We start from the raw sequence: 27,091 nt of genomic DNA, 5'->3' as shown, positions 1-27,091 counted from the left end.
TAATTTCCTTTGCGCAGAGCCTCATAGAGAGCTTTAACCAAGCACTTTATACAATAGGTGACTATGAGAGTTCATCTGTAGACCACAGCGTGACGCATGAAGGGGCTCATGCTGGGTCAAAGGGGGAGGGTGTAACCCATGTGAAATACAGGGCTGCAAAATCCCTTTTTGTAATCTAAGGCTATAGCCTGTTATTGCCACAAGGGGGTGCTGTGATGCAGTCTTGTGTTTTGACAACCTTGCGTCTAGTGCGCAGGAAGTATTACCTGTCTCTTCCTGTGAGATTTTTCCTCTGATGGCGGTCAAGTACGTGTCGGAGCGCGTGGAAAAAGTATCTTGGTATGCAATACTGCAACCCGGTTAATGAGACCAGATTGTTTTATGTATAAATGCTAATAAGGTACTCTTTTATTAGGCCCCGAACTCTGACCACATAGAGAATAACGTCTGTCAAGTTATTTGTGTCTGGAAATCCCGGTGAGTCAAGTGCTTTTGTTAGCTACCTGTTAAGTTAGATAATGTATTTTACTAGCCGATTCAGCTCAGAAACCTTTGAACAAAAACCAATCGGGAGCTATGAGAATCTGGCGTGTTGTTTTACTTCTCCTGTTGTTCTTTACAGTGTGTTATAAGTGTTGAATGCTTTGAGCTAAACGATGCCGATGCTAGATGCGATGCTAGCTGCTAATAGCTGTTAGCCACCCCACCGAAGCCATATTCCGATCGGGGAGCTATTCAAGTAGAAGCACTAGCTCTGTTTATATTAGAATGGTTATGTCTTAATAGATATGAGCATATTTCAAGTTTAATAGTATTTGCACTGAATTAAGTTACATTTGTTTGTAAGCCTTAAGGATGAATGTCATTTTCATTGCTATGACTGTTTACATTACTGTTTAAGCTGCTGATGTTCTTTGTTGTGATATTTTGATAAAATTGTTTATACTGGTACAAGCAAGTTACTGTAACTCTTGTAACTTGGTAAAGCTAAAGGGAATGCCATTTGTGATTAATACATTTAAAAAAGAAGTTAATGAGCTCATGTTAAGAACACAAAATGGGAAAGAAATTGATTGTTCTGCACTGTTTGTGTAGATTGGTTTTTTTGACCTACTAGAAGAATTCTGGAGAACCACTGACGGCGAGAACAGCCCAAATGAGATCCTGGATGATCGTGAAATGGTGTGGCCAGCCATGCGATCGGATTGTGGGATTTGTCTGAGAAACTGATTCAAGCAACCCTGGATTTCAGATAAGCCCTATGCACTACTTTTCCTACCCGGATAAGAGGGTTTGTACACTGACAATTCCCCTACAGTACACCTGTTTGGGTTTTCAACGACTTTAAAGGACAATTCAGACTGGACAATTCAAACTTCACAACGGGAACACTTTAATCTGTTTCATTCATTCCAAAGAGCTCTGATACAGTTCAGTATAAATCTTCCATTTAAATGTCTTTATTGTTTTGTTTTACATGTATTCACTTTTAAAATGCACTATTAGTGTGCAATTTGGGTTATTGTGTTGTATATGTATATAAATGGTACTGAGGCAATAAAGGTCCCAGTTATTCACTTCCAAGCCAACTCCTTTTGTGAGTCTCCAAAACAAAACCTCCTTCTGAACCTAGTAAGATGTCTAGGGTCTCTATTTGAAGTGAGAGTGTACTGGTCCTGAGTAGAGGCGCTACACATGCACCAAGTATTTAGGGTTAAAGACTTGCTTATGTGAGTAATACTTAGCGAAGTTTGTCCCCATTTCCCTCTGTGTAACATGTAAAAGAGCAACCAAGTCTGCATTTCCACTTTTCATAGAAATATAAGTCAGGAATATTAGGCAGACCCTGCTAAGAGGGACATATTTTACAATCCTCACACATCCACAAATATTCGAGAATCCACCTGTTCCTATTTTAGAGCGGTGTATCTCTATGGACATCTCACTGTTTGGGTACAAAAGTTTTGCGGTGCCATTAATGACAAACTCCAACTGGACCACAAAGGTTGTGTTAGCACCACATGCCTACAGTAACCAAGCCGGGCCAGGACACAGCCCCTCTATCATTTCAATGAGGGGAGCGAAAATAGGAAGGGCAGGAAAGTGAGAAAGTGAGACAACAAGCTGCTAATCGGTGGCCACTCAAAGCACATCGCAGCTAAAAGCAAACAGAACATCTTCCAGATCTTATGTGCATGTTGGGAGGGAGGGTCGGTGTTTAGCTTAGCAACGCTGGCATCGTCTTAGAAAGCCGACAAGATGTGAGAGAACCAGCGGGGAGAGAGCAGCAGGCAACAGGCAGGCAGGCGAATTACTCGCACCTCTGTGGCAGAGGTGATGACAACGGTGAACTGAGCTGAGCAGCAACAATGCTGACATCTGTGAGAATGTCTAACCTCAGACTTTTCTTGTTGTCAAGCTAAAATTTCCAGGTACCTGCAGACAGTAATATGCATGAAATTCTTCCCGCTTGCTTCCCAATGCGGCACCAATTTAAACAACTACTCAGCTTTCACGTATCTGCAGACTTCCTTGATTAATTAAGAAGTCAAAAGTGTCTGACTAAAAATCCAGCCCATTTTCATACCGTTCCCAGGTAAGATTAGAGGACCTAATCCGTACCATGCCCTGATGTCCTTTTTTTGTCCCACCTGCTCACTTGAACAAGTGTTTTCAGCCTCTCGCAGGCGACCAAATCACCATTTCAAAATCCACACGTGACTGTGAAATGTAAAGCACACCACCTGTTTTTGAAGTGGTGACAAAGAAAAAAGGAATGCACTTTCCCATTAAGTAGGGAAACCTGAAGTATTCTTTTCATTGTTAGGCAGCCCACAAAGCCCCCCCACCCCCGCCACCACCCCCAACACACACACAAACACACACACAATTAAGGCTTGTTCCAGAGCTTTCTAATCTGTCACCCTGATGGACAGAAACTTGCATTAAAGTGCACCACTAAACAGTATAGATACTGCTACTCCCCTGTCCACATATCCCACCTTGTGTGTAGAATACTAACCAGACGGCAACCTCAGGTGGAAATTTCTTTCAGGTAACAGTGAGGAAGCACCAGCACTGACGGCACAGTATAACAGAACAGTATAAATACAACATTTAAATGTTAGGCTAATGAGTCCAGCCATGGACTCATTGTCCATGTTCCCTTATCAAAGTATTTTCCTGTCCTTGGAACGGCTGCAGATTTGCCCTCTCAGAATTTGTTTTCGGCTTCCTCCCTTGTCCTATCGTACAGTTGCTGACCATTTACTCAGAGAGCGTGCCTGAGTATGGCTCTGCAAAAAGGAAGGGTGCACAGACCAAAATGACAGTGCTTTATACTGGAAAAAAGCATAGTGTTGTCCTCTAAAATGTCATGCTTAACCACTTCAAAGGTGCAAAATAACACAATCTATCATGCAGACAAACTCAAAGATTATGCTTTATAAGAAAAAGGATGAAGTACAAGTGACATGTCTGCCTTTTTTTGACAGAGCAGTCACTGTCAAGTCACAGAATCAGAAGCTATGCACGTTCAACCTGTAGCTGTAGAATTGTTTATTCTGCTGTGCAAAACTACAAACAGAAGAGTGTGATTTTCTGTAGAAAAATTACAGGTTAAATGATGCAGGGTTTTCATTTTCAAATGTTAATGGTGCTCACTTGTATCCCAAAAAACTAGCTAGTGCACATGACTAACCAGTTGGCATCTAAATGCAACATAAATCGTTGTCTGGCAGTGTGCGCTTCACCCAAACTGCACCATGTGTGACTAAACAAAGCGCCAGTAAGTCCCAAAAACTACAAATCTTCAAATGGCCTCTATGCATACTTTTTTACCTTTATATCAACCCTATAGGTAGAAAATTTGAAGCACAGACATTCCAAGACGTTTATGTTCAGGTTTTGATTAGTGAAATTCAACCAATTAAGTCACAGTAGCTCCATCTTTTATATACAGTCTACAGGTTCAATTTACTGTCAAAAGGACAACACCAGTTGCAAACTAGCAGCTTCATCTGCAGCCGACTAACAACACTGTTTTTTTCAGCAACTTTGCAACATTATTGGTATCAACAATATCATAAAATTTTTTGAGCATTTACTTTCCCGAATAGCTTATTTACTTTGATATTATGGCAATAAACCCCCCAAATTTTGAAAATGTTTTATTATGGAAAAACTGTGTACATCCTGTCCATTTTAGCCAATTCTTGATTGTTAACACAACCAATAACTGGAATGTGTCTACGTCACATGGTCTGACATAGTTCATTTCATACAGACGCAGTTAGTACGCAGGTGCAAACAAAACCTTTCTTCCTGTGTTGAAACAACACCATACTAAGAAAGCCAACTGCAGCTGATGTTAACACAGTTTGGAGGAGGGGGGCAGTGGAGTCATGATTCTGCTTGTGTAGGTGGATTAAAGGAACGGCCTGACAAAGGTGCCCATTGTTTGGCCTTATTAAAAGCCCTGCGAGTGTTTAACATTTGCATTATCATGAAAGGAACGAGAGACAGAGGACTGTGGCTCAGGCAAATAGCAACGCAGTCAGAACACCATCTGTCTCAAAGACAAAATAAATGAAATCCTTGGAGACGGGCTAATCAAAGTACAAATTACATCATGACCACAGTAATGAGTGCACTGACCTAAAAGACGGCAGCGGACTCAAAACTAAATACTTCCTACTGATTTATCTGCACAGTGATGTGGTGAACAAAGACATGGCCTAACTTTAGCAATGGGGAAAAGGGAGGAGAAAACGGAGGCATCTGGGTCACAAAGACAGGAACGTAGTCACTTTTTAAAAATCCCATCATTTCAAAAACTAAAGAATCGGATAGAGTGCAGTGTGGGTTTGTGCGTGTGGTGTACCTGAAAAGGCGAACAGTCAAAACTGGAGAAATATTTGAGATGTTTAACAGTGCAAGACTGCACAGTAACAAGGCCACCCTTTCACTGTGCTGCCTGATAAAAGGGAGTCTTGTTGGAGATAAGCCCAAAGCTAATTCTATATTACTTTTGAAGCACTCACATTAAAGATGAAATGATCAAAGCCTTGTAAACCTATCTCACAATGAGCTGATGGAATATTACCCTAAGGATAACAGGAAAAAACAGGCCCATGTCTTTTGCATTGACAACTGAAAAACTGATTTTGAACTGTCCCCGTGTGGTTTCCAGACTTTTTATGTTGTGATTTAGAGTTTATCTCAAACTGGAAGCAGTAAAAATGTGACGCTGTCGGTGTTTTTGTGTGCTTCAAAGAATAAAAGACAAAAATTTAAGCTGCATGCAACAGGTTTAAGAGGTGCACAGTCCTTGCCGGTCGGCTTGTAATGTATGGCCAAGGTTGCAAAAGTTGGTATCCAGCTTTGAGTAGCTGAAGAAGGAAACAGAAAAGTCATAGTTTATCCCTTTGAAGGCAACCGAGCAACTGTCTGGCACAGACAGGCAAATAATGAATTTTCATGGGAGAGAAATCAAAGCAAATCCAGAAGTCTGCTAACGATGACGCATTTCATACCAGCCAAAATGTCCATTGTGTACCTGCTGCTTTTTGCATTTACTCTCAAAAGCTGAAATATCCTCTTTTTTCCAGATGTTCCTCTGTGTTACTCCTCCTCGACTTGTCTCAGATGAGCTGGAGATGTTAGACTCGGCTGCCAAAGTAAAAGCAGATAAAGGCAGCTGCCACTGCACTTCCAGCCAACGTCTTTGCTCAAAAAACATATACGCCCGAAGTCAGCGTTGACCCCTACAGAGAATAACACACAAGGAGACAGAAACCACAACTCATTCCTCCATTAGTGGATTTCCCTTGTTTTCAAAATGCTTCCTTTTACTGAGACTACACTTCCTGGTCTGAAAGTTCAGGACACAAGAGGAGTGTTTATGGCATTATACTGTCACCAATTCTTTATGAAATCCCTCAATAGCAACAGAACTGAAGTTCTAATGCTGGTGACTGAGTCCCATAAGCAAACCAAACTTCAGTGGTCATTACGACCCAAATGTAACTTTTTTAATATTCTATCCCATTTTTCTGCGAACAGAACACAGAAAAACTTGTCTCAGATGAGCTGGAGATGTTAGACTCGGCTGCCAAAGTAAAAGCAGATAAAGGCAGCTGCCACTGCACTTCCAGCCAACGTCTTTGCTCAAAAAACATATACATATTTTCTTTGAACAGAACACAGAAAAATAGCTTAATATAACAAGCACTTACTAGTAAGTCTGTAAGCACCGAAAACATGAAGAAAATTTATTTATTCTCATATTTTATTTACCTTTCCCGATCAGCAAACTGCAGAAATTGACAAAAATTTCAGTTTCTCTGATGTCAATTTAGGCTGCCTCCAAAAGTGAGTCAACTCCATATACCCCGTGTTAAACATGTTAATAGCTTTAGAGCAGACTAAACACATGCAGAGCTTGCTAGCAAAAAATCTTTTGGACTCTGTGGCTTATCTACCTCTTATTAAATATAACAAATCAAAAGGCTGTATTTTATTGTTGGTGATAGGTGTGAAAGCACTGCTCCAGGTGTCCTGGTGACTTAGTATAGATAGCAGGAGGAGCAGAAGCCTGGATGTAAATAAGGAGACAGCAGCCTATGATGCACCGCAATCTCGGTCCCACAGTCTGTGCACATCTGTTCCATAATCCATCTGCTCTTGGTTACTTTAGTTGGTTAAGTTGAACCAATGTAAGCCTCCCTAAAATCCCACAAACCCCTTTATTCATGAGCGATTCTTGCCAGCTCTCTATCTACTCTGACAGCTTCAGTGACTCTACAGAAACCCGAAGGTTGCAGGTATCCGCTGCCTTCTCGCACCAGTAGTTTTGCACACTATCAAGCCACAATTATACACGGTGCTTCCACTTAAAATTCGGTGCAACAAGCACCAGGGTGTTTCAAAATAACCGCAGAAACCTTTTTTGGTTTTGTGCACTTCAAGCATGTCGTTTTTGATTTATTATTCCGCCGGCTCTACTGCAAGTCATGGGGCGTGCTCTATGCTGACACACTGGAAGCAGTTCACACAGCCTCATAAAAAAAAAGAAAAGAAAAATCCTAGATCAATTAAAACTTCTCTCCCTCAGGACCATCCATTCCTACAACTCCTTCCCTCCTTCCAAACAGGAGGTAACCAGGACGACAGCTGCACACATCAGCTTCTCCTTAAAAAGTCTTTAATTGTCGCCTGGAGGTAGACATGTTGCTGCGATCACCAACATGATGCGACAGAGAGGGTTCAGGGTTCATTTTTATAGGCGCTCTTCCCCACAGGCAAAAGCGTGTTATTTTTAAAGTTTTTATTTATTTGTGGTGGATAACTTCCAGGATCAGGTTTGTGTCACAATCTGAAGATAACAAGTACATATTTAATTACTCAGATTGTCAGCAATGTTTTGGAGTTTTTTTTGTATATAAAAAGAGTTCAAGTTAGAAAATCATTTTAGCACTGCATTTAGTTCCCGTTCATGTGTGAATACAGTATACACACTGCCGGACTTAAATTAATTATTGTGAGGACAAATAAAAATGGCATTTTCAGTGTATTCAAAAAAGTGAATGCTCATGTCGGTACACCTGAGTTGCAGTAGTTCCCACATGTTTCCTCTGAGAAAAGCTCACTATAGAATTCCCAAACTGGCAGTGAGTCATCACAGGGACGGTATTGTACTTAAAGGGGATAAAAGCCTAGCACACCCAATTTTAATGTATGTATGCATGGTAATGTATTCCTCCTGATCCCACCTGATACCAAGAAAAATCAGAGGTGCACCATAGTAAAATTGGATATGAGAACAACAAACGCTCTTTTGGCTCGTCCCATTACACTGGAAGGATATGCTTAACCACCTTTAGTCTCCAGCAAAAGCTTCACTTAAACTGCATCCACATCATGTAGTTTAACTCTTGTTAAAAGCCACCAAGTGAGAAAAAAAGATATACTTGGAATTACAAGATCAGTACTTTCTAACTCACAATACAGGTGAAAAGAACTACACAGTCGCTAGCTTCACCTCCACTGACTGTCCCCTCTGTTTTTATAGGGTTGGTGTCATTGGGGCATTTTAATTGCACTATCTGGGAAATTTTATGACCCGCTATGAGGTTTAAAACTGTCCAAACTGTCCATCTGTGCTTCGGTTTTACTGAGTGAAATTCTACTATTTTGTGGTGGTGGCTACATCCATCTTTTAGCTACAGTATATGGGTTTACCCCAATTTTTATATATTAGCAGGTCAACATTTGCTTATTAGCACAACATGCTAATAAGCAATAATAATAAGCACAGTCCATTCACAACGTGTTTGAGACCCTTGAGACCAGTTGTCTTCCTAACATTAACATATTTAATGTATTGTTAATGCTGCCCTCTGGCATATTTCAGTTAGACCAAAGTAGTAGAGAGACTGACAGACAAGCACAATGATCCACAGAACGATGTTGCTATCATATATTTTTCGAGCACCAGTCACAAACAGTATTATCAAACTGATGCCAGGCGATTCAGTACATTAGACAAACACAGTCAGTGTCACCTGACTCTTGACCCATCTGACTGGCATTGTGTTTGTGCCAGATAAAATTTGCAAAAACATACTTGAATTCATGTGGCCTAGTAATGCGCATCCACACACACACACACACACACACACACACAAACACACACACACACACACATAAAAGCCCCAGTTAAAGAAAACAGGATTACTGAACAATCAGGCCAAGAAGCCTTTTCATCTGAGAGGAGCAGAATCAATAAGCAAGGCTTTCTATGAGAGTCAACAAGTCCAGACATGGGCCAAACTCAATCACTGTAAGAGCTGTTTTCACAAAACCACTTCGTGTTCATCGTGTTTCACAGAAGTGAAGTTTGAGTGGGAGAATGTCCGCACTTTCAAAAAGCACAGATTACAGCATTTATTCAGAGTAAATTAAGCTTGGTGTGGAGTTTAGTCTAGTACTCCTGGCACCACCGCAGTGCCTTTTCTCTGAATCACGTGTTGCCCTGTGACTTAAGCCTGAGAGCCTTTCCATGGCTTCAGTGTAAAGTGAAACAAGCAGACAGCAAACAGATTGCTTCTACCATAGCACAACATGCAGGAAGAGAGAGCTTGTGGCCTCTGCTTGTTTCGCATTTTGCAATGATGCAAAACCAGTGGAGCAGTGAACAGTTCTGATTCAGGCATTTGCAAATAGCTGCAACAGATTGATGGGACATAACTGTACAAAGGAAAAGCTTTCCCCCTTTTTTATAACTTCTATTAAACATATTTAAGTTCACTTTGTAAAGTTCATCCATCCATTTTTTTCCACTTTTCCAATTCGGGGTCATGGCGCAGGCTGGAGCCATTCCCAGCTGCCATAGGGCAAGAGGTGGGGTTCACATTGAACAGGTGTGTTGCAGGGATAACGAACTTAATAATGAACTTACTGATTCAGAACAGCTCAATTTATCATTAATACACTGTCTCTGCCTACACTGAAAATCCTTTTCAGCTATTAAAAATGCAGCATGTGGGATTTAGTGGTATCTTGTGGTGAGGTTGCATACTGCAACCAATTTAATACCTCTCACCTCATCCTGTCCTTGCAAAATGAGAACCTACAGTAGTACCCTCACGCAAATTCAAAAACAACCCTCTCAAGAAGGTATTTGGTTTGTCCAATCTGGGCTACTGTAGAAACAATACTGGTGTGGCATGGCAGACTCGTTGGAAGAATACCCTCTGAAACAGAGTTGCAGAGTTTATTTTTATTTTACAGAAACATTTTTTAACCAATACATGGCAGAAGGTGAAGTCAGGCCTAAAAACTCCTACAAGCTGTTAAAATATTTCAGTTTATAAGGGTTGAGAATAAAACCCTCATCTCTAAGTTCAATTAAAATGTTAAAAAAAAATTCATAATAATTAATCATTCTTAATAATTTATGAAATTGACCTCGTTCTAGCTTTCTTTGTTTTATGTTGTATATGTACTGTTACGCTGCTTGGCCAAAGTCTCAAATAATGAAGTCACTGTATGTAGAAGTTTTTTTGTTTTTTTGGGGTGGGGTGGGGGGCTCTTGGCTCTTTATATACAGGTCCTTCTCAAAAAATGAGCATATTGTGATAAAGTGCATTATTTTCTGTAATGTACTGATAAACATTAGACTTTCATATATTTTAGATTCATTACACACAACTGAAGTAGTTCAAGCCTTTTATTGTTTTAACATTGATGATTTTGGCATACAGCTCATGAAAACCCAAAAATTCATCAGCTACCTCACAGTAGTAGCGAGGTCTCATTGGCTGTAACCCAATTCAGGGATACAGCCAATGGCTGCAGCCTTAAAGGCTGCATTTTAAGGCCGATTACGTCATAGCGACACGACGAAGGCTGTCCCAATTCAAAGGCTGCTCGAAATGCGGCCCTCAAATGCGTCCTTCATTTCCCTGAATTTTAAGGATGTGGCGGTGTAGACTTCGTGGTCCCACATATCCCAGAATGCATAGCGCGGCGGTGGGTGTGGATAATTTTGCCGAAAAAAAACGGCGGATGAGGGGCGCCCAAAGAGTAAACTTTAAGTAAGTACTGAATATTATGTCACTTATTTATGTGCAAATGTTTATTAACGAAGAACATTAAAACATTACTGTTGGCCACATGTCGGCAAAGTTATGTGACATTAGTGACGTTTGAACTAACTTGGTTTTAAAGCCTTTAAAATGTACGCCGTTCAATAGCTGACCTTAATCTTACACAGAATGATCAAAGCTCATGTAGCAACAAACAAACAAATGAACAAAAGATTTTCTCCTTCATTTCTGTCAAACAAAGCTGTATGAAACGTTTCCAGCTGTTAGTATCATGGTTGCTAGGCAACCTGGGCAACGCGACGGAGGCTAGACCGTCCCATTTCACAAGCCTCTCACTTCCGGCCTTAGCGGTCTTTGAGTACGCGGCCCTTGTGGACCGTTAAGGCTGCGTACTTTAAGGCTGCAGACCCTGAATTGGGATACAGCCCTTGTCTCTCGCTGTTAATGTTTTTGTCTCACTAGTTTTCTCGCTTTCAATTAACTTCACCTGCAGTGTAATCTACTGGATGCTGGCTGCACCTACTAACATTCACCAAGCCTGCTTGGAAACTCCTGGAAAAACGCTACTACTCATGGGACTCACCTGCGTGCTGTCACTCCTGGATTCCTGTAATCACCAGGTTGGGAAATCTGGAACCTTTCATGCATCCCACCATTCAGATAGATGCTCACTCTATCCCTAACCCCCACGTGCAAGTAAGCCTAAACCGATTAAATTCATACTCACCTTCAGCCACCTGTGCAGCTCTGGATCTAACCACCCTCTCCTATATTTCAGTGCCTCCACGTTAGAGAACCTTGCTGCGTTTCTCTCGTCACCCTTTGTACATATTCCCGTAAAACATCAGCTTTTTTTGTTCATTTAGTCTGTCAGTCACACACTCCTATGACATAATGGAGATGAGCATACAAGGTTTCCCAATATCAGTTTTTGTTTCGCACTGAGTAACAATCAAGGGAAAACGACCCTGATTTTTACAGCATTGTACTTTTAACATAGACTTTAAATCACTGAGGTAGAGGCACACGTTCTTCTTCACGTCATACAAGTTCATGAATGTATTTGAGAGATGGTCAGCAATGCTGGAAGTATCACAGCAGAAACTTTCCAAGCTGTTTCGATGCACTGAATGAGGCAGCGCGAACTGCTGCAAATCAACAAGGAAATCTCCCTGCAAGGTTGGATATAAGAATCCCTGAAAACCAAAATAAAAACAAGGAATAACAATGAAATGCTATCCCTCGGGGTTTCGAGCGTCACTTTGTTTGCTTTACGCTCTATTCTGAGTGTGCGTGGTGCAATCCGAACCCTCTGCGGCCGTCAGAGTATCTATAGATCAGCGAGGCGGGTTTACACTCAGACTTAGCTGTAAACAAGGCCCATCCAGAGACCATGGCTGACCCAGCACCGCACATCCCCAAATATCTGATTCATCCCTTCAAAAGGCCAAGAGCAAACTTCTCAGCAGCTGCATGCTGAATCCCCAATAAATCCACCAGACCAAAAGCTTTGAATCGTGCTATGAAAACGAGGATGCAGGTGGCTGGAGTGGAGTTTAGTGCAATACATACTTTCCAGACAAGCCAAACAAAACACACACACACACACACTTCTCTCCTTCCTCTTTCCCTTGCTTCTCAAAGGCGATTTGCAGGGAGGAAGAAAGCACTCGGAAGCGGCGGCCTTTTGTTCTTGGATACTTTTGCATGAGGGAGGAGAGTGTGTTTTGTTTATGCGACAACACAGTGTTGCCATTAAGGCTTTAATCAGAACTGTTTTCTGCAGTCAGCCTGGAATGACACCCCTCTTTCTCCGATTTGGTTCCCACCGGAGGAGCAAACAGGAGGAGGAAGAAAGGAGCGGGGAATGTGGGAATGTCTCTACATCGTCGCCACGGCGGGCAGCTCCTAAACATGGCTTTAAATTAGGGGAAAAGAAAACACAAGCTAAAAAAAGGCAGGCGCTTAACTATACTCCTGCCTGCTAATTTGTCACCACTTGAAAAACAGGGGAAAAAATAGCAACAGTTTTAAATCACACTATTTTAAAGTCAGGGTATGCCAGCCAGTGTGTATGGTAGAATGCTTAAACACAAGGGAGATTTAGGTCACCTCCGTCAAAGTTACACATACATCTGAACCACTGTCAGTGGACTCTATGGAGTTCTGGCTGCGTTCATATTAGAGAGAAGCAGAAATGGAGAACACTCAGTGTCTGGTTCTGGTTGGCTGGCTGGGATCTGACTAGTGACAGCTGGGGCTTGAAAGCCTTACATCCAAAGCCAGGGCTCGATGCCACTTGCTACATAGCAGCGCTGAGCTAAGCCCACCCCCTCCTGTCCAAGCCCTCACTCAAAAAGATCACTGTACTGGACAAAACATCAGGCTCCTGCCAAATAAAGGATCATCTCTTTAAAGTCAGAGAGCGGGAGGGGTGCTGGAGGCAAGACAAAATGGCAGTACGGTCGATCTGTCTGCTGCCACGTCTGAGACGAGGAAGGGGGTCACGGAGGGAGGAGTTTCTCAGACCATTAAACAAACAAACAAACAAAAAAAAGCTAAATTCAACACCACCTGTGTGTCAGTGTGCGCAATCCATACCTTGTCGGGCAGTGGCAGACAGTGATGTACCCTGTGCTCCAGTTTGACGATGGTGATGAAGTCACTCTCTTGTCGTTCATCCTCACTTGTGTTGCAAAGAGACAGAGGATGATACTGCAAAAAAAAGGAGAGAGAGCAAGGGGTTAGCAATATTTTTTCTTTGCAGTACTTGCTACAATGCACACTCCAGAAGCACGAGCACAAAGTACACAAACAATGAATCTGGGAATGATGTACGGCTTACTGAACTTTCTTTAGAAATGATGTAAATGAGGCAAAATTACTCAATCACACTGAGTGCATGCAGAAGCAGTAGAGACAATTTAAGGCATTAACTATTACAGAATCACCAAAGCTTTCTGATATATTCAAGTGTAGTTTGGTGGGGGTTTTGCCATTACAAGGGCCTACTTAAATTTAGATTTCATTTTTTTAAATGAAATAGTAGATAAATAACTCAGTGTTATCATATCTACATTTTTCCATATCTACCCAAAAGACAACCTAAAGTGTGTGACCTCAAACCAAAAGCAAAAAAGAAAAAGAAATGTTCACAAAGATGCTTTAAAAGACAGTCTGCACAAAAATGCTAAAGCTCTTTTTCACACCACTAGAGAACAACAATTGCAATTTATGGAAGCCTTTATGTGTTAAATTAAATGGTTTCTTCCTAAACCATACCCAGGCTGACATCAAGAGGAAAACTTTGGCACCCTACAAAATCAATGACATGGATGGCAGTATTCACTCCCACTTAAAGCCTTGAGGACTGAAAGAATGAGAGATAGTCAATCTTTAGTGGAACATTTGATCCCTTCTGAAAGGAAGGAAATTCTGAGCTGCTGAAAGGCTGCATTTAAGAGCTCAAGGGATCGCAGCAGTGCTTGCAAGTCACAGACATGCTGTCACGGGCACAGGGAGTTGCACGGCAGTCGGGAAAACAGCATCGCTAATTTGCCTGGATGACATGAATGATAACACCTCAGGTACAGGTCCTTAAAGTTCACAAATCACTCTGCAGCACCCGGTCCCTGGGGTTCCTCCCTAGCCCTGTCTTGGCCTGTCCTTTCCTAGCCCTGCTACGAGCTCGTCCCAGCCTGGTTCTGCCACGGAGGGCCTCTTCATGTGGCTGTGGGCTGAGGTAATGGGGCTCCCCCTCATCTCACCCAGCGGAAATCCCTAAATTAAAAAGACCCAAGGGTGACATCAACAGCTGGCGTAATGACGTAATGTCCCGCAAAGGGCTGTTGCATGTCTGTCAGAGGGTGAAACAGAGAAACAGAGAGAGACGAGAAGAAAGCAAGCAGACTTGGGGAATCAGGGTGGGATAAAAGAAAAACACAGGGGGTGGACCTTCATCACAGCGGCTGTTCAACGCAATGGATTAAAATGAAATAATGCAGAATGTTATCGAGATATCGGCTGTGATCATTGGCATAAGAAACACCAGTATTGATGCTAAATGTCTGCCTAAGATGCAAACAACATGACAGAAGAAGTGCATTAACATAGTCACTGTCCGCTGTTTTAAGGGGTCCGGTTCCAGATGTAAATTTCCAATTCATTTTCTCTTCTGATGATTCACAAAATCCTTGGATCACATGTTTTAAGCCAAGCCAACCAGCTAGGAGGTGAATCATAAAAAGATTCAAAGATTTTGATCTGGATAAAAAAGAATAAAGGGAAATAAAACAAAAAGACTAAGGTACAAGACTGTGTGCATAACGACTGTAATTTTAACAGAGAAGGAACTACTCATCCCATAAAGCACTGCAAATCCCAGATTCCACAATGAACAACATCCATCCAGATTTTTTAGATTTGTGTGTGTGTGTGTGTGTGTGTGTGTGTGTGTGTGTGTGTGTGTGTGTGTGAGTAGTAAAGTTTTGCACTCTCTTTCTTCTTTTCCACCTGCCTGTTTTCACTCTCTCTGTGTTTATACTGCACTTTGCATTTAATCATTAATTACTATTATTCTCTGGCTCTCTTCCACATTTGTCCTATTCCCTCCTAGGATTGTTATGTTATGTCTCATAACCTAAAATCCTATGGAGACTATGAATGGGATGTTGAATGTTCTTCAAGAGCCATTCCTGAAGACTACTCAAAGAAATGACAAGAAAGATTGTCTAAGACCGTTCAGGCTGTGTTGGGGAATAAAAGTGGTCATACCAAATACTGACTTTCAAGCTCATCTGTTCGTTCATATACTCTATTTCCATGAATGTGTTGTTTCACATGTTTTGCTGCAGCTACTTTCCATTTTCCTAGTCAAATATAAAGACTAATTAGCACTTCAGTGGCAACCAAAACAGTATACATTTTTGTGTGGTGGTACTCAACATCCACTTTTAAATGCACTGAAGTGAAAGCGTCTAGAAGATGACAGGTGTGCTTGACCTCACAAACAGAGCCTGTTGTGAATTCTCAGACCCTTGCATGTTTCCTTAATGGCAGCCACTGCTCAACAGAAAGGCAGGCAACAAGACAGCATGGACTCTTGGCCAGCCTTGCATGCAGGGCTGCCAGCTGCCTCTACCAGTCTGCATTTACTAGGCCCAAATTAGAGGCCTACAGTTGAACTTGGCCTTTAACAAAGAAAAAGAAAGAAAATAAAAAACAAAAATCCTTTAATGACACTACTTCACAGATGCCATGACCTCTGCTCATTTTTGCTAACGGCTGCTTGGAAATGATGAGAAGAGCTGCATTCAGAGTCTGATTTTACAGTAAAATTACAACACTCATTTGTATCTTAAGGCTTATATGATCGTGTCTGGCTCTTGCCATGACATTAAACATGTTGATGCATGGGAGTGTACAATCATAATTACTAAAGCAGATAATAATCCCAAAGCTGAGGCAAGCAGGCTCATAAGGAGTGGCTGCTTTTAGTTTCCTCTTTCTGATGCTCTGAGGGCAACCACCTCGATGGTCACAGTGTCTATGATTTGCATAGTCGGCAAGACTAAGCATTATCTTCTATTTTAGATATGCCCACACAACTTATGATCGGATGGCTGTGAACGCTCCCTGTGCCACCATTGGTACCATTTACCACTTCGAAACACTCCGCTGTTGGACTATAAACAGCAACCAAGACAGACTGAAACGTCTTCATTTGGTTTTTGTATGGCCCTGAGAAAAAGGGGCCTGGGAAACCAAATCACTGAGCCTCTATTTCACAGGCACTAGAAACCACAGGGCACACAAACAGTTCCCCACAGACTGTTAACAATGCTCACTCCTCCATTCCTCCTCCTCCTCCTCATCTGTCTAGATCTGTTGCAAAACTGACGAGGACATGTCCCTCGGTTCCTTTGTAGCCACGATTAAAGGCATTCCTTTCCAGCTCAATCAAAGACTACCCCCAAAATATTCCCAGGCATGAATTTAACAGCCTCAAAAACAAATACATGGAAAGAAAAAGGGGAAAATAAATAGTAGCTACAGTGAGAAGTCAATAATATTTTTCCCCCTCACTTAGCCCTGCGGATCTTCTTTTTTCATCTGCCAATAACCAGCAAGCGAGCGTTCTAGTTCATCTGTTGCCAGCAGGGAACCGGGCCTATGCAGTTATGTCAGTATGCGCTAAAAGGGGGAAACAGAAAAGGCTTGCACCTCTTATCAAGCTACCGGTCAATTAACAGCTGTGCAGGTCACAGGGCTTCTGAAAAACTGGTGGCCAATCAAAATACATGCTCGTTTAGTAGGAGGTGAAACAAACACTCCAGTAAGTGCTTTTTCTGTTGTATGACTCGAGACTAGGAGTGAGGAAGGTAAAAGGTTTAATCAATTGAACTCTGCCTCAGGGCCTAGAAAGCCTGCCAAGTTAGAGAATATCAAGGAAGAATTCAATCAACTCTGCCACATGCAAACATGCAGATACACACACACCCAGTGGGTGAATACATTTTCAATGCCAGCTGATAGGGTGAGAAAAAAGTCAGCATGTGATCCAGTTTTTTTTTTTTTTTTTTATTGTGACCACAGCTTTTTGTTTCTAAAGTTAACCATGTTCTAAACTGCTGTTCAAAGTGATACTCAATACTTGTTTGCACGACAGGTCTAATTAGACTCGCTTCTCTCGGCAGACGAAGGCAAATGTTTGTTTAAGCAACAGGCAACAGGTGTTGTGGATGCTACGTGACCCATTAAGCTAATTTCCAGCTCCATATTTTTATTCTTGGACTATGCTGAAGTAGCTTTGCTTGATTTACACTTGAAAATAATCCCTCCTATGCTGTGCATATACTGTTCATCCAAGCTCTTTTAAGTACTCTCCCCTTCATTATAGTTATTATGTAACTAATTATATTAATGATATTCTACAATAACAGGAAAAAAAAACAGTGAAAATGAGCATTCAGAACAGTTAGAAGCCCAAGCTACTGTAACAGTGTATATAGAATACTATAAAAGGGAAATATATACAGGTCCTCTTCAGAAGAAAAGGGAGCCTGAGTTGGCACGAAAGACTGAAACATTGACCCTTTGGGAGCACATCAGGTAGCACGTTTGCTTTAATTCTGTGTGTGAGAGCATGGGCAAATGAGTGAGAGCATAGCTATGTATTGTTGCTAGAGGCACCTGAACATGTGCTTGCATGTGAACCTCTGTGTGCAAAAGTTTGTGCCTGCTGATCGACAGTTTTGGTTCTGCAGAGGAGTGAGTAACTCATCTCTGGGTGCAGGAGCGTGTGTCGGAATCTCAGCAATTGCTGTAGGGGTGGGGGCGTTGAAAGTCTAGGTGCTGAGCCTTTTCTCAAATGTCAAATCCTTTCCCTGTATCAATAATCGTAACACACACACTGTGGTCAGTGCCATAGATAACACAGATACACGCTGCTCAATCAGACTTCATGTATCTACACTAATTAGATTTACATAAAAAACTGATATAAGAGCAGTGCCCAGCGCTGAGGGGAGCAGAGCGGTCTTTCTCTGTCAGAGCATCTGGAAAAGTACACCCTGAGGCCCTCGCCTTGTCTCTCTTTGCAAATGCAAACGAACAGAAGGTATTACTGCTTTGGTCCTGTCAAAACAAAAGACGTGTCATCTTTCCTCCCGCTTTATTGACAGTGTCAGACCCATATCCAGTAACGGTTACCACAGAGAATGACTTGGGGAAACACGATCCCATAATGAGGCCCAAATAATTACCACCAGCCCCAAATTTGCCCGGGCCCTTTCTTTAAGTACGAATACCCCCCCACCCCCAAACTCCCAAACTCCAGGCGCGTCAGGCTGTCTCTCTCTGTTCTATAAAAGGGATTAGACAGAGAAGAAAGAACCTGAAGAGGGAAGAAGAAATGGTTTTAACGAAAAGGACACTGATGAGTGAGCTTTTGGTTCGGCTTGGTAAAATGTCAGCTGAGGGAGTAACTGTTATAAATCATATTTCCACAGATCAGAGTGTTCATGTGGGGCGCTTCACACTTTCCTGCTTTCCTTGTTTCTAATAGAAACACATAGAAGCACAAAAGGGAGCACAAAAGTTCAACCGGGATGAACTTTGCACACCGAGGACCTGGGCTGGGTACAGCTTTACCTGTGCACAAAGGCAGCACATTTTTTTTCATCAAACCTTGTTGAAAATCCTCTATGCCAGAGCTCCGCCCTATCCACATTTACATAATGTTAACCTAACCACACATACAGCTGCTGTTTTTGGTTTGCGTGTGCAGATAAAGTGGACACATGAGTGGTGAGTAGTATGCTGTGGATGTAGATTTCGAAAGAATCTGGCAGTGCGGAGAATTCTAAATAATGTATACTTCCTGGGTAAGGTACATAGAATTCACACTTACCATATGTGCAGGACTGTGCAAGGCTCAAATGTACTCAAATACAGTGCATAGTGTGAAAGCACCCCTCATATTACTAATAGTCTAACAAGCTTTGGATAGAAAGCTATAGGAACACAAAATAGATATACATATATCGTCAGTGCAATTCACTTTCATTTATACAGCAAATCACAAGAGCAGTCACCTCAGCAGTCACCTCAAGGTGCTTTAAATTTTAAGGTAAAGACCCAATAATCAGATGACCCTCTATGAGCAACTTGGCAACAGCGGGAAGGAAAAACACTCCCTTTTAACAGGAAGAAACTTCAGACAGAATCAGGCTCAGGGAGGGGCATCCATCTGCTGCAACTGGTTAGGGATGAGGGAACACTCAGTGCATCATGGGAAGCTCCCAGAAGCCACATAACTGCAACATAACTAACTTCAGGTTTACCTGATCCTGCCCTAACTAAATCCAAAAGGGAAGTAAACTTAAAAGTAGAGAGAATGTCTGTCTCCCAAAGTTGCCCTTCATTGCTTCTGACCAGGTAAAACCTTCGTTTTTACCTAAGCGTGTCAGTGAGTAGACACGAACTGACACACGCACTGTTGGTACACACCACCAACAACTCAGGTCACTGCATCAGCCTGAGGCCAAAGCTGCGCTTTACATTTCAAAGCTCTGAGTTAAACATAAACACAGCACTTCCCTGTCATAACAAATCAGAGGCTCGGCAACACAGCAGTTTGTTAGTGTTGCAGAGATCCTTCTTCCCTGTAGACACAGCGGCCACATCTACACAGCCTCCAGGCTTCCTGCGGCACATCCCCAGCCTTCAGGACAACTCTCAAGCTCTCTCAGGTTACCCACACCAGTCAGAGAGAAAACCCACATGCCTCCATGTGTCAGTCACTCACATTTGGGAGCTTAAGGTCAGCTATCTGGAAATCAATTAGTTGGGGAGAGTGAGGATGGGAGGCTCCACATTGTGGCAGAAAGAGAGGAATCAGGCAAAAAGGAATGTGAGGCAAAGAATCCACACCATAAGTCCTGTCCAAATAAGGTTAACACTAGCCAAAAGGCAACAACATGTGGTTTGTTTTTCCCGTAACAGAAAGAATTGATTATTGATCATATTGGATAGTGTCAGTGAGTAATATATAGGCAAAATATACACGTAAAGGAGGCTGACAAAAAGAGAATATGGTGGAGGCGTAACAGGATGGAAGTGAAGAAAAAGACATATCTTGTATAGCTGAAATAAGTTTTATATTAGATGTATCACCTTAGTGTGTAATATTAGCAATTTGCCTATGCCTGCTTGTTAGCATTAGAATCTGAACACTCAATGGAACTAAAAACATGCAAACTGTGCAAAAAGTATTATTTCAGCCCTTATTAATAATCTATCTTTTGCCAGAGAAACACTACTTGTTTCAGGAGTTTGCAAGTAAAAAGCATCCATGGTCTTAAAGTAATATCGACTTGACTGGAGGATGGCTGTGTAGAGAAAGTCTAGAAATCATCTTGTCACCTGACATCTGTACAGTATTACAAGAAAATATCTGCCAAGGCAGCTCACTCTCTGGGCAGTATTTACTTTTAAGGGAATAGTATTGTGTTTTTCTGTATTCATTTTATTTTCTTTATTCTTTTTAAACATACTTTAAGATTGTAGTGCAGCAAAAACACCTGCAGAATGCAGGCTTTTGTTATTTGCCTTACTGAAACCCATTTTTATTCACTTCACTTATTTTTTTTATTTATGTGGTTATAGTAACATTGAATGTATAGCATTTATTTCTTTGTTTAGTGAAATTTGTTAAAAAAGCTAATTTAAGCATTTCACCCGAACTAGGCAAGAAACTTTGGCGAGTGAAGATCAGTTAAAACAGGCTGGCAGAGGATGCGGTTTCAAAATAGAACCAATGCATGAAGCTGAAGCCCTCTCCACAGACAGACAGTCAGGGGCAGCATCGCAGAGTTTAACTATAGATCTCTTTAACGAGAGACAGGTGTCCTCTTTACACACTTGCACATAAAATAAAATACAGTAGGCTGAGGGGGTGGTGGTTAATGCCACTCTTTTATTTGGAACACAATCCCATGCTCACCCCCCCACCCACCCCCCACCCCCCTACCCGCATCCATGAATCCACCAACCATCATGTGTCTTTTATAGCAATATGCTGTTCTTAAAGAGGGGTCAAACTTTATTATAGCAGGTGAGAGGGAGATATCTTTCTTCTCTCTTATTGCTCTAGCTTTCAAGCCATTTAAAATGCAGCTCATGGACTGGAAATGTAATGCTACCTTTCCAATGGTAAGCAATACCACTAGTTTCAAAAAGAAGCATAATTATATTGAAGCCTGTGGGAAAAGCCCTGCTCCCGCTCCTGTAACGACTTCAATAAAGACTTTCCTGATGAGTAGTTGTAAGTACTAACTACTTACATTCAGAGTCCAGCCAGAACCTCATAGATTTGAAACAGAAATTGCACAAATTTCAAAGCAGTTTCTGCAGCATGATGGTTTAACTGCAGAATCCAGAGAAGTTTGCTTTTATATTGGAATCTAACCAGAATATAACCAATTGGCAAACAGTTGAGTCGAGTCACCTAATGCAAACAAACATGTCACAGATGAGTTGCGCTTATCAACACAGAATGACTCAGATTAATGGAAACATGTTGTCAGTCTGCCTGCTTTTATAAATTAGATGGAGGTTAGTTGTAAACATTTCCCAATCTGTCTGAGATTGATTGCAGTCAGTCTGAGCCACAATTGTTCAGACACAGCTTACCTCCTGCTGTGTGACCACATGACAAACAAAACTGGTCACACAGAGGTTGAGAGTGTTGTACGGTCAATCTCTAGGTGACCAACCAATAAAAGCAGATTACTGCTTTTAAAATGAATTTCTTAGTGAGCACATATAATATATATACTGTCTGTGTGATTATGATTTTTATTTAGCTTATGACTTGACAGCAGGTATGTTCAACCAGCACAAAGAGGAGGAATTAACTAAAATGGTTGCAGAGACATGTTTAAGCACCAGGTTTCGCTTTGTACCGTAAATCCTTTTCCGGAAATGGCCAACCCATCCTCCCAGCTGCGCTGAACAAAATGACAACCAAAAAATGACTTAACCCACTGACTCTACAGATAATTCTTTTAGCATGTGCTCCTGTGTATCTTCACTTGCTGCACACCACAGAGCCTCACGTAGCTGCTTGTTCAGCCTTAAATCTTGTTTTCCTGGAAAGAAGATATCTGCCATAAAACTAAAGCAAGGCAGGCAGATTACTCAACTAGAAAACAACTTCTTCGAGTGGTCTCCCCATGGTCTCCCGCAAATTTTTTAAATAGCTGGAGGTTCCAAACTAGATCAAAGCACTTTTTCAGATGGATATTTTTGCTGTGCAGCTGTTATTACCTAGTACACTGTCATGGAAGATCTCTAATTTGATCTAGTGGAAAGGAAAAAAGAAAAACAGTGACATATTTTTCTGCATATGTCAATGTCTGCCACCAACCCTTCAGCCCACCCCACACGGGATCCCATAACCACCTGTGGCCAGTGTCGGAGAAATGCCGTCATAAAGGCTTTAAGAGTGGGTAAACACTAACCAGAGGGAGTTTTTGTGTTATTTTTACTCATCGCAAATGTTTATGTAAACATATTGCACGGGCAACATGGCTTCATCCTTAGCAACCTTACCAGTAAATAGTCACAAAAACATCAGCACAGAAGCGCTCTGATGTGGCCTGCAGACTGGTTGCAACACACCTTGTAATTGGCAGCATAATTGTTTTCTTTTTTACTGCTATATTTCACTTTTGGCTGCAAGGCAGGCGTTGAAGCCACTTGATTTATGGTCAGGGAATGCGCTGAGAGCTTTTCAAGACAAACCAGCGCAGATGTTTCGGTCAAACATCGGGGAGGCTCAAGCTGCATATCCACCTGAGTCCGTCAGGGGAGCGGAACAAGTGAGGGCAATCTCCTGCCCTCCTGTGGTTCGTGTCAGACCTTTATTTTTTGTTTTCTTTTTTGTCCTTCCTTCCGCCACCCCCCCCCCCCCCCCCCCCCCCCCTTCCCCAAAAACTTGCCCCTGCTGCTTCAGTTCCAGCTGGGTCCTGTCTTGTTTTAATGGCCAAATCAAGTGTACAGTTGTGTGTGGAGAAGTATGCATGCTCTATACTGTATGTGTAGGGGCAAGGGGAGGAGGGGTGGGGTAAATCTGCATGGCACATGGCCAGGAGTGCTGAGCTCTCCGTGGAATGCCATGGAAAAATGAGACAGAGGAATGCAGACTCCACTGAGCAGTGTAAACAGGCTGGGCTGAGAGAATGCTGCCCCGCTGCTTTGAAGTCGCTCCATCTCCCTATCACACACACACACGTACACACACACACAAACACACAAATATATATCCAATACCTATTACTGTGTGATTAACCAGGAGAGCACGATGTTACCTAGCGAGCGGTAGGTTGGACATTGTTTGGGGCCGAGGCACCAACAGGACCTCCAAACACAGCATGTACAGCATGTGTGCATTTAAGATGTCCAGGCCGGAACACACACTCTATTTATTACTCAAACACAGATGCACTCACTTCAGCACATGGGTGCACATACACACCCACGCACATGCCTGCGCGGCCACACACAGCACGTCCCCACAAACATATACAGAAGCTCACACCTGCTCTGGCTCTGCAAGCAGGACACTTCAAGAGGCTTCCGGGACCGCTAACTGCAGTGAATTTTACGAACCATCTATCTCCTCCAACCCTCCCTCCCTGCACTCCCGCTTCAATATGGCCTTTCAACATCTTTGTTGAGCGTGTGGCAGTGATATCAGGCTAAGAATGTTTCCAGTGTAGACAGCAGACACGAAGGCACCGCAGCCTACACCTCAGCGTCTGAGCCAGCCAGCTGAGGAATCCACTCAAGTGGGCAGGTAAACACCGGTGCCCTTTGGAACGCCACTCACTCTTTCTCTCTCAGAGAAGCAGAGCCTGTGCAAGTGCTCTACAAATTCACTCTGTACAAAGTGTGATGGTATTCAAAACCTGAGGGTTCGATATATAAAAGTGTTTTTTATGGGATGATTTCCTGCATAAAATGGACAACAAAACATGATTCTTGTTCTATTTGTATATTGAAATTGGGATCCTATTACATTATTTGTTTTGTATTTTTAAATATCTACAGTGTAATAATGTTGGATTTTTATATAAAACATAATCAAAGTTGCAAATAATAAACAGTATGTGCGAAAAATCCCTGTGATCCAAAAGCTCACGTTTCAGATTTCTCTAAGCACTCTGCTTCACACAAATTTTCTACTCTTGGTTTAGTTTGAAGTAATTAGGGGATATCCCTAATGTAGCTGTGAGGATAAACAGAAGCCCAACAAATCTGCTTTTCAAATCGTAAGGACAGCCAATCAGAAGACAGCTGGCTTAAAGTTATGCAAAGGCAGTTAAAAAAACAGTGGATAAACTGAGGGGCTACACCAAGTGTAAATCATGTAAGACCACTCTGGCAGGAATGAATAAAACCAATTGGAATTGTGGGAATAAGGAATAAATAAGCTAAAGAAGAAACAACAACAAAAATGTTTCACTATTATGGACTTAAACTACATATTCATAGTGAAAGCTTCCCAGTACACAAAGATTTTATTCAATTCAATTCAGTTTCATTTATGTAGCGCAAATCCAAACAACAGTCACCTCAAGGAGCTTTATATTGTAAGGCAGGGGTCTCGAACTCCAGGCCTCAAGGGCCAGTGTCCTGCAGGTTTTAGATCTCACCCTGGGTCAACACACCTGAATCAAATGATTAGTTCATTACCAGGCCTTCAAGACATGTTGAGGAGGTAACTTAGCCATTTAAATCTGCTGTGTTGGATCAAGGACACATCTAGAACCTGCAGGACAGCGGCCCTCGAGGCCTGGAGTTCGAGACCCCTGTTGTAAGGTAATAATAATGCAATAATACAGAGAAAACCCCAACAATCAGACGGCCCCCTATGAGCAAGCACTTGGCGACAGTGGGAAGGAAAAATTCCCTTTTAATAGGAAGAAACCTCTGGCAGGCTTAGGGAGGGCCAGATGAGGGTGAGGCGAGAGACACAAAACAAAAGACAGACATGGCTTAATAACATGGATTACTAATGATTTAATGCAGAGCGGTATAAACACACAAAGAGTGATAGGAGGTGAGTGAAGAATGTGAATTATAGCTTTCACTGAAATAGTTGGAGGTCAGTAGTCTCAATAGTGGTGATGAGGATGGAACAAGTGTGCTTTTTAACTTTTTCCACCATGTCTTTTCCTACTAGATTGAGCGACCTTCAGCTTTGGTCACTGTAGCAACTCCCTTGTTCTTACCCCTTACTTTGTCCTAATGGCATTTTTTCCCCTTTGAAGTTGTCTAAAACACGTCTATGACTCCCTGCGCTGGCATCAGTAGTGTTTTGATTTAGTTCTTTTTGGCTTGGAACTGTACCTAGAAGTTACGCTTTTCCTCCATTCTCTGTAATTTATGCTCCCCTCTGGCTTCTCATTTGCATTTGCCATAAAGCGGATCCAGGCTAAACAGGCTTGGCTAACCTGACTAATGTGCCACATTTAACCACAATCTGACATCCTGCCAAATCGTTTCTTTAAAAACTCGCTCTAAAAAAGCCTGTGCTCAATCAGAGGAACATCTCGTACCAAAATGAATGTGTGCTTGGCTACACAGTCGCAAAGAATCTTGAATGAACCAAATGCAAAATTCAAGATCTTTTAAGAATCAGGCAAAATTCTGCAAATACATGACAAACAGTGCTTATCTACAGTGATAGGAGTCTTAAATAATGGGAGCAGACGCCCGAATCGTTGCCTAACATCTGCTTGTTCCAACAGCACCACGCACTCAACATATCCATATATACACTCATAAAAGTCTTCTGTAGTGTATATACACATAAGTCACTAGTCCTATGTGGTAACAGTATGTGTACAGTACACACAGACACTAACAAAGTGCAGTTAAGTGGTGGCTGCTGCGCAGCCCCAAGTCCGATGAATGAACTCCTCTGGTGGCTTTGCACAAATTACATTTATGTAGACATCATTCCTCATTAAAATATATTTGGTGGATAATTACAGAAGTGCATGATGAGTGTGTTGAGCCTCAGTCAAAAAAGCTCTGTCCACCGCAACGGCGAAATTAGTGTGCAGTACTTTAAAGGCTTTTTAGCGCTTGTTTACTGTCTCCGAACTCTGTGGGATGGAAGGTAAGGAGAGAATGGCCTGTCATCACAGCTGCGCTGTCGTATCATAGGAAAACTTTTAAATTGGTACTTCTGCTGCATGGTGTGGCAGGTCTGCTGGTGTATTCTGGTACCTGCTTATCTTATGAAGAAAGCTGATTCACTGCCTGTGATTTAGGGGCCGGTGCCACAACCAGGCATCGCTCCGCTACTGGCACAGAGTGAGAGAGACTTTGGTCAGAAGGGTAAGGTGCATAAAACCGCAGAGGCAGTTCATCTCCCTCTCCATGCCTTACACTCTCCGTCTCCTCCTGACCTGGCAGGTCTGTGGGCCCACAGGCAAAACACTGCTGTACTTCTGCAGATCTCTGGCACCAACAGAGAAGTACTTTTAATTCAATCACAGAAAAACAGAAACTGTATTTAAGCTTACGTTCTTACTATCACTGGCAAGGATTCCTTGTAAACAGAGATTTGGAATCCTCAGCGTCCTCTCTGTAGAAAAGAGAATGTATGTCCCTAACTTTGCTGCTTTCTTAGCCTCTGGGAAATGAGTTAACCCATCTGGAGTCAGTTCCAGGAAGCTCCTTAAGTCATTTCCTGCTGGAATATTTATGGGGTCACTTTCTTCACTCCCGAGTCTTTTGGGCCCCAACGAGACATTCCCCTCTCTGTCCCTGCACTGTTGTTAGAGATCCACCCTTCATGTTAGTTTTCTACTGTAGCTAATGAATTACAAATAATAAGTAGATCATTTGCTAAAAAAAAATCGGTATTTCAGTCAATCGGTATTGAAGCCAAAGCTTCAGAAGGA

At 42.1% G+C, this 27,091-nt stretch overlaps 1 protein-coding gene across 1 annotated transcript in view; it reads right to left on the bottom strand.

Moving 5' to 3' along the window:
• Positions 1 to 27,091, bottom strand: part of rnf43 (ring finger protein 43) — a 112,508-nt gene that overhangs the window by 27,119 nt on the left and 58,298 nt on the right. Inside the window, exon 2 of the mRNA XM_035911466.2 lies at positions 13,212 to 13,325. Within this exon, the coding sequence (XP_035767359.1) occupies positions 13,212 to 13,325 (114 nt within the window). The remainder of the gene's footprint in view (positions 1 to 13,211; positions 13,326 to 27,091) is intronic.

This window comes from Neolamprologus brichardi, chromosome 10, assembly GCF_056152115.1.
Source record: "Neolamprologus brichardi isolate AB-2024 chromosome 10, ASM5615211v1, whole genome shotgun sequence".
Lineage (NCBI taxonomy): Eukaryota > Metazoa > Chordata > Actinopteri > Cichliformes > Cichlidae > Neolamprologus > Neolamprologus brichardi.
Note: the sequence above shows the minus strand (reverse complement) of the source record. Positions and strands in the feature narration are given on the sequence as shown.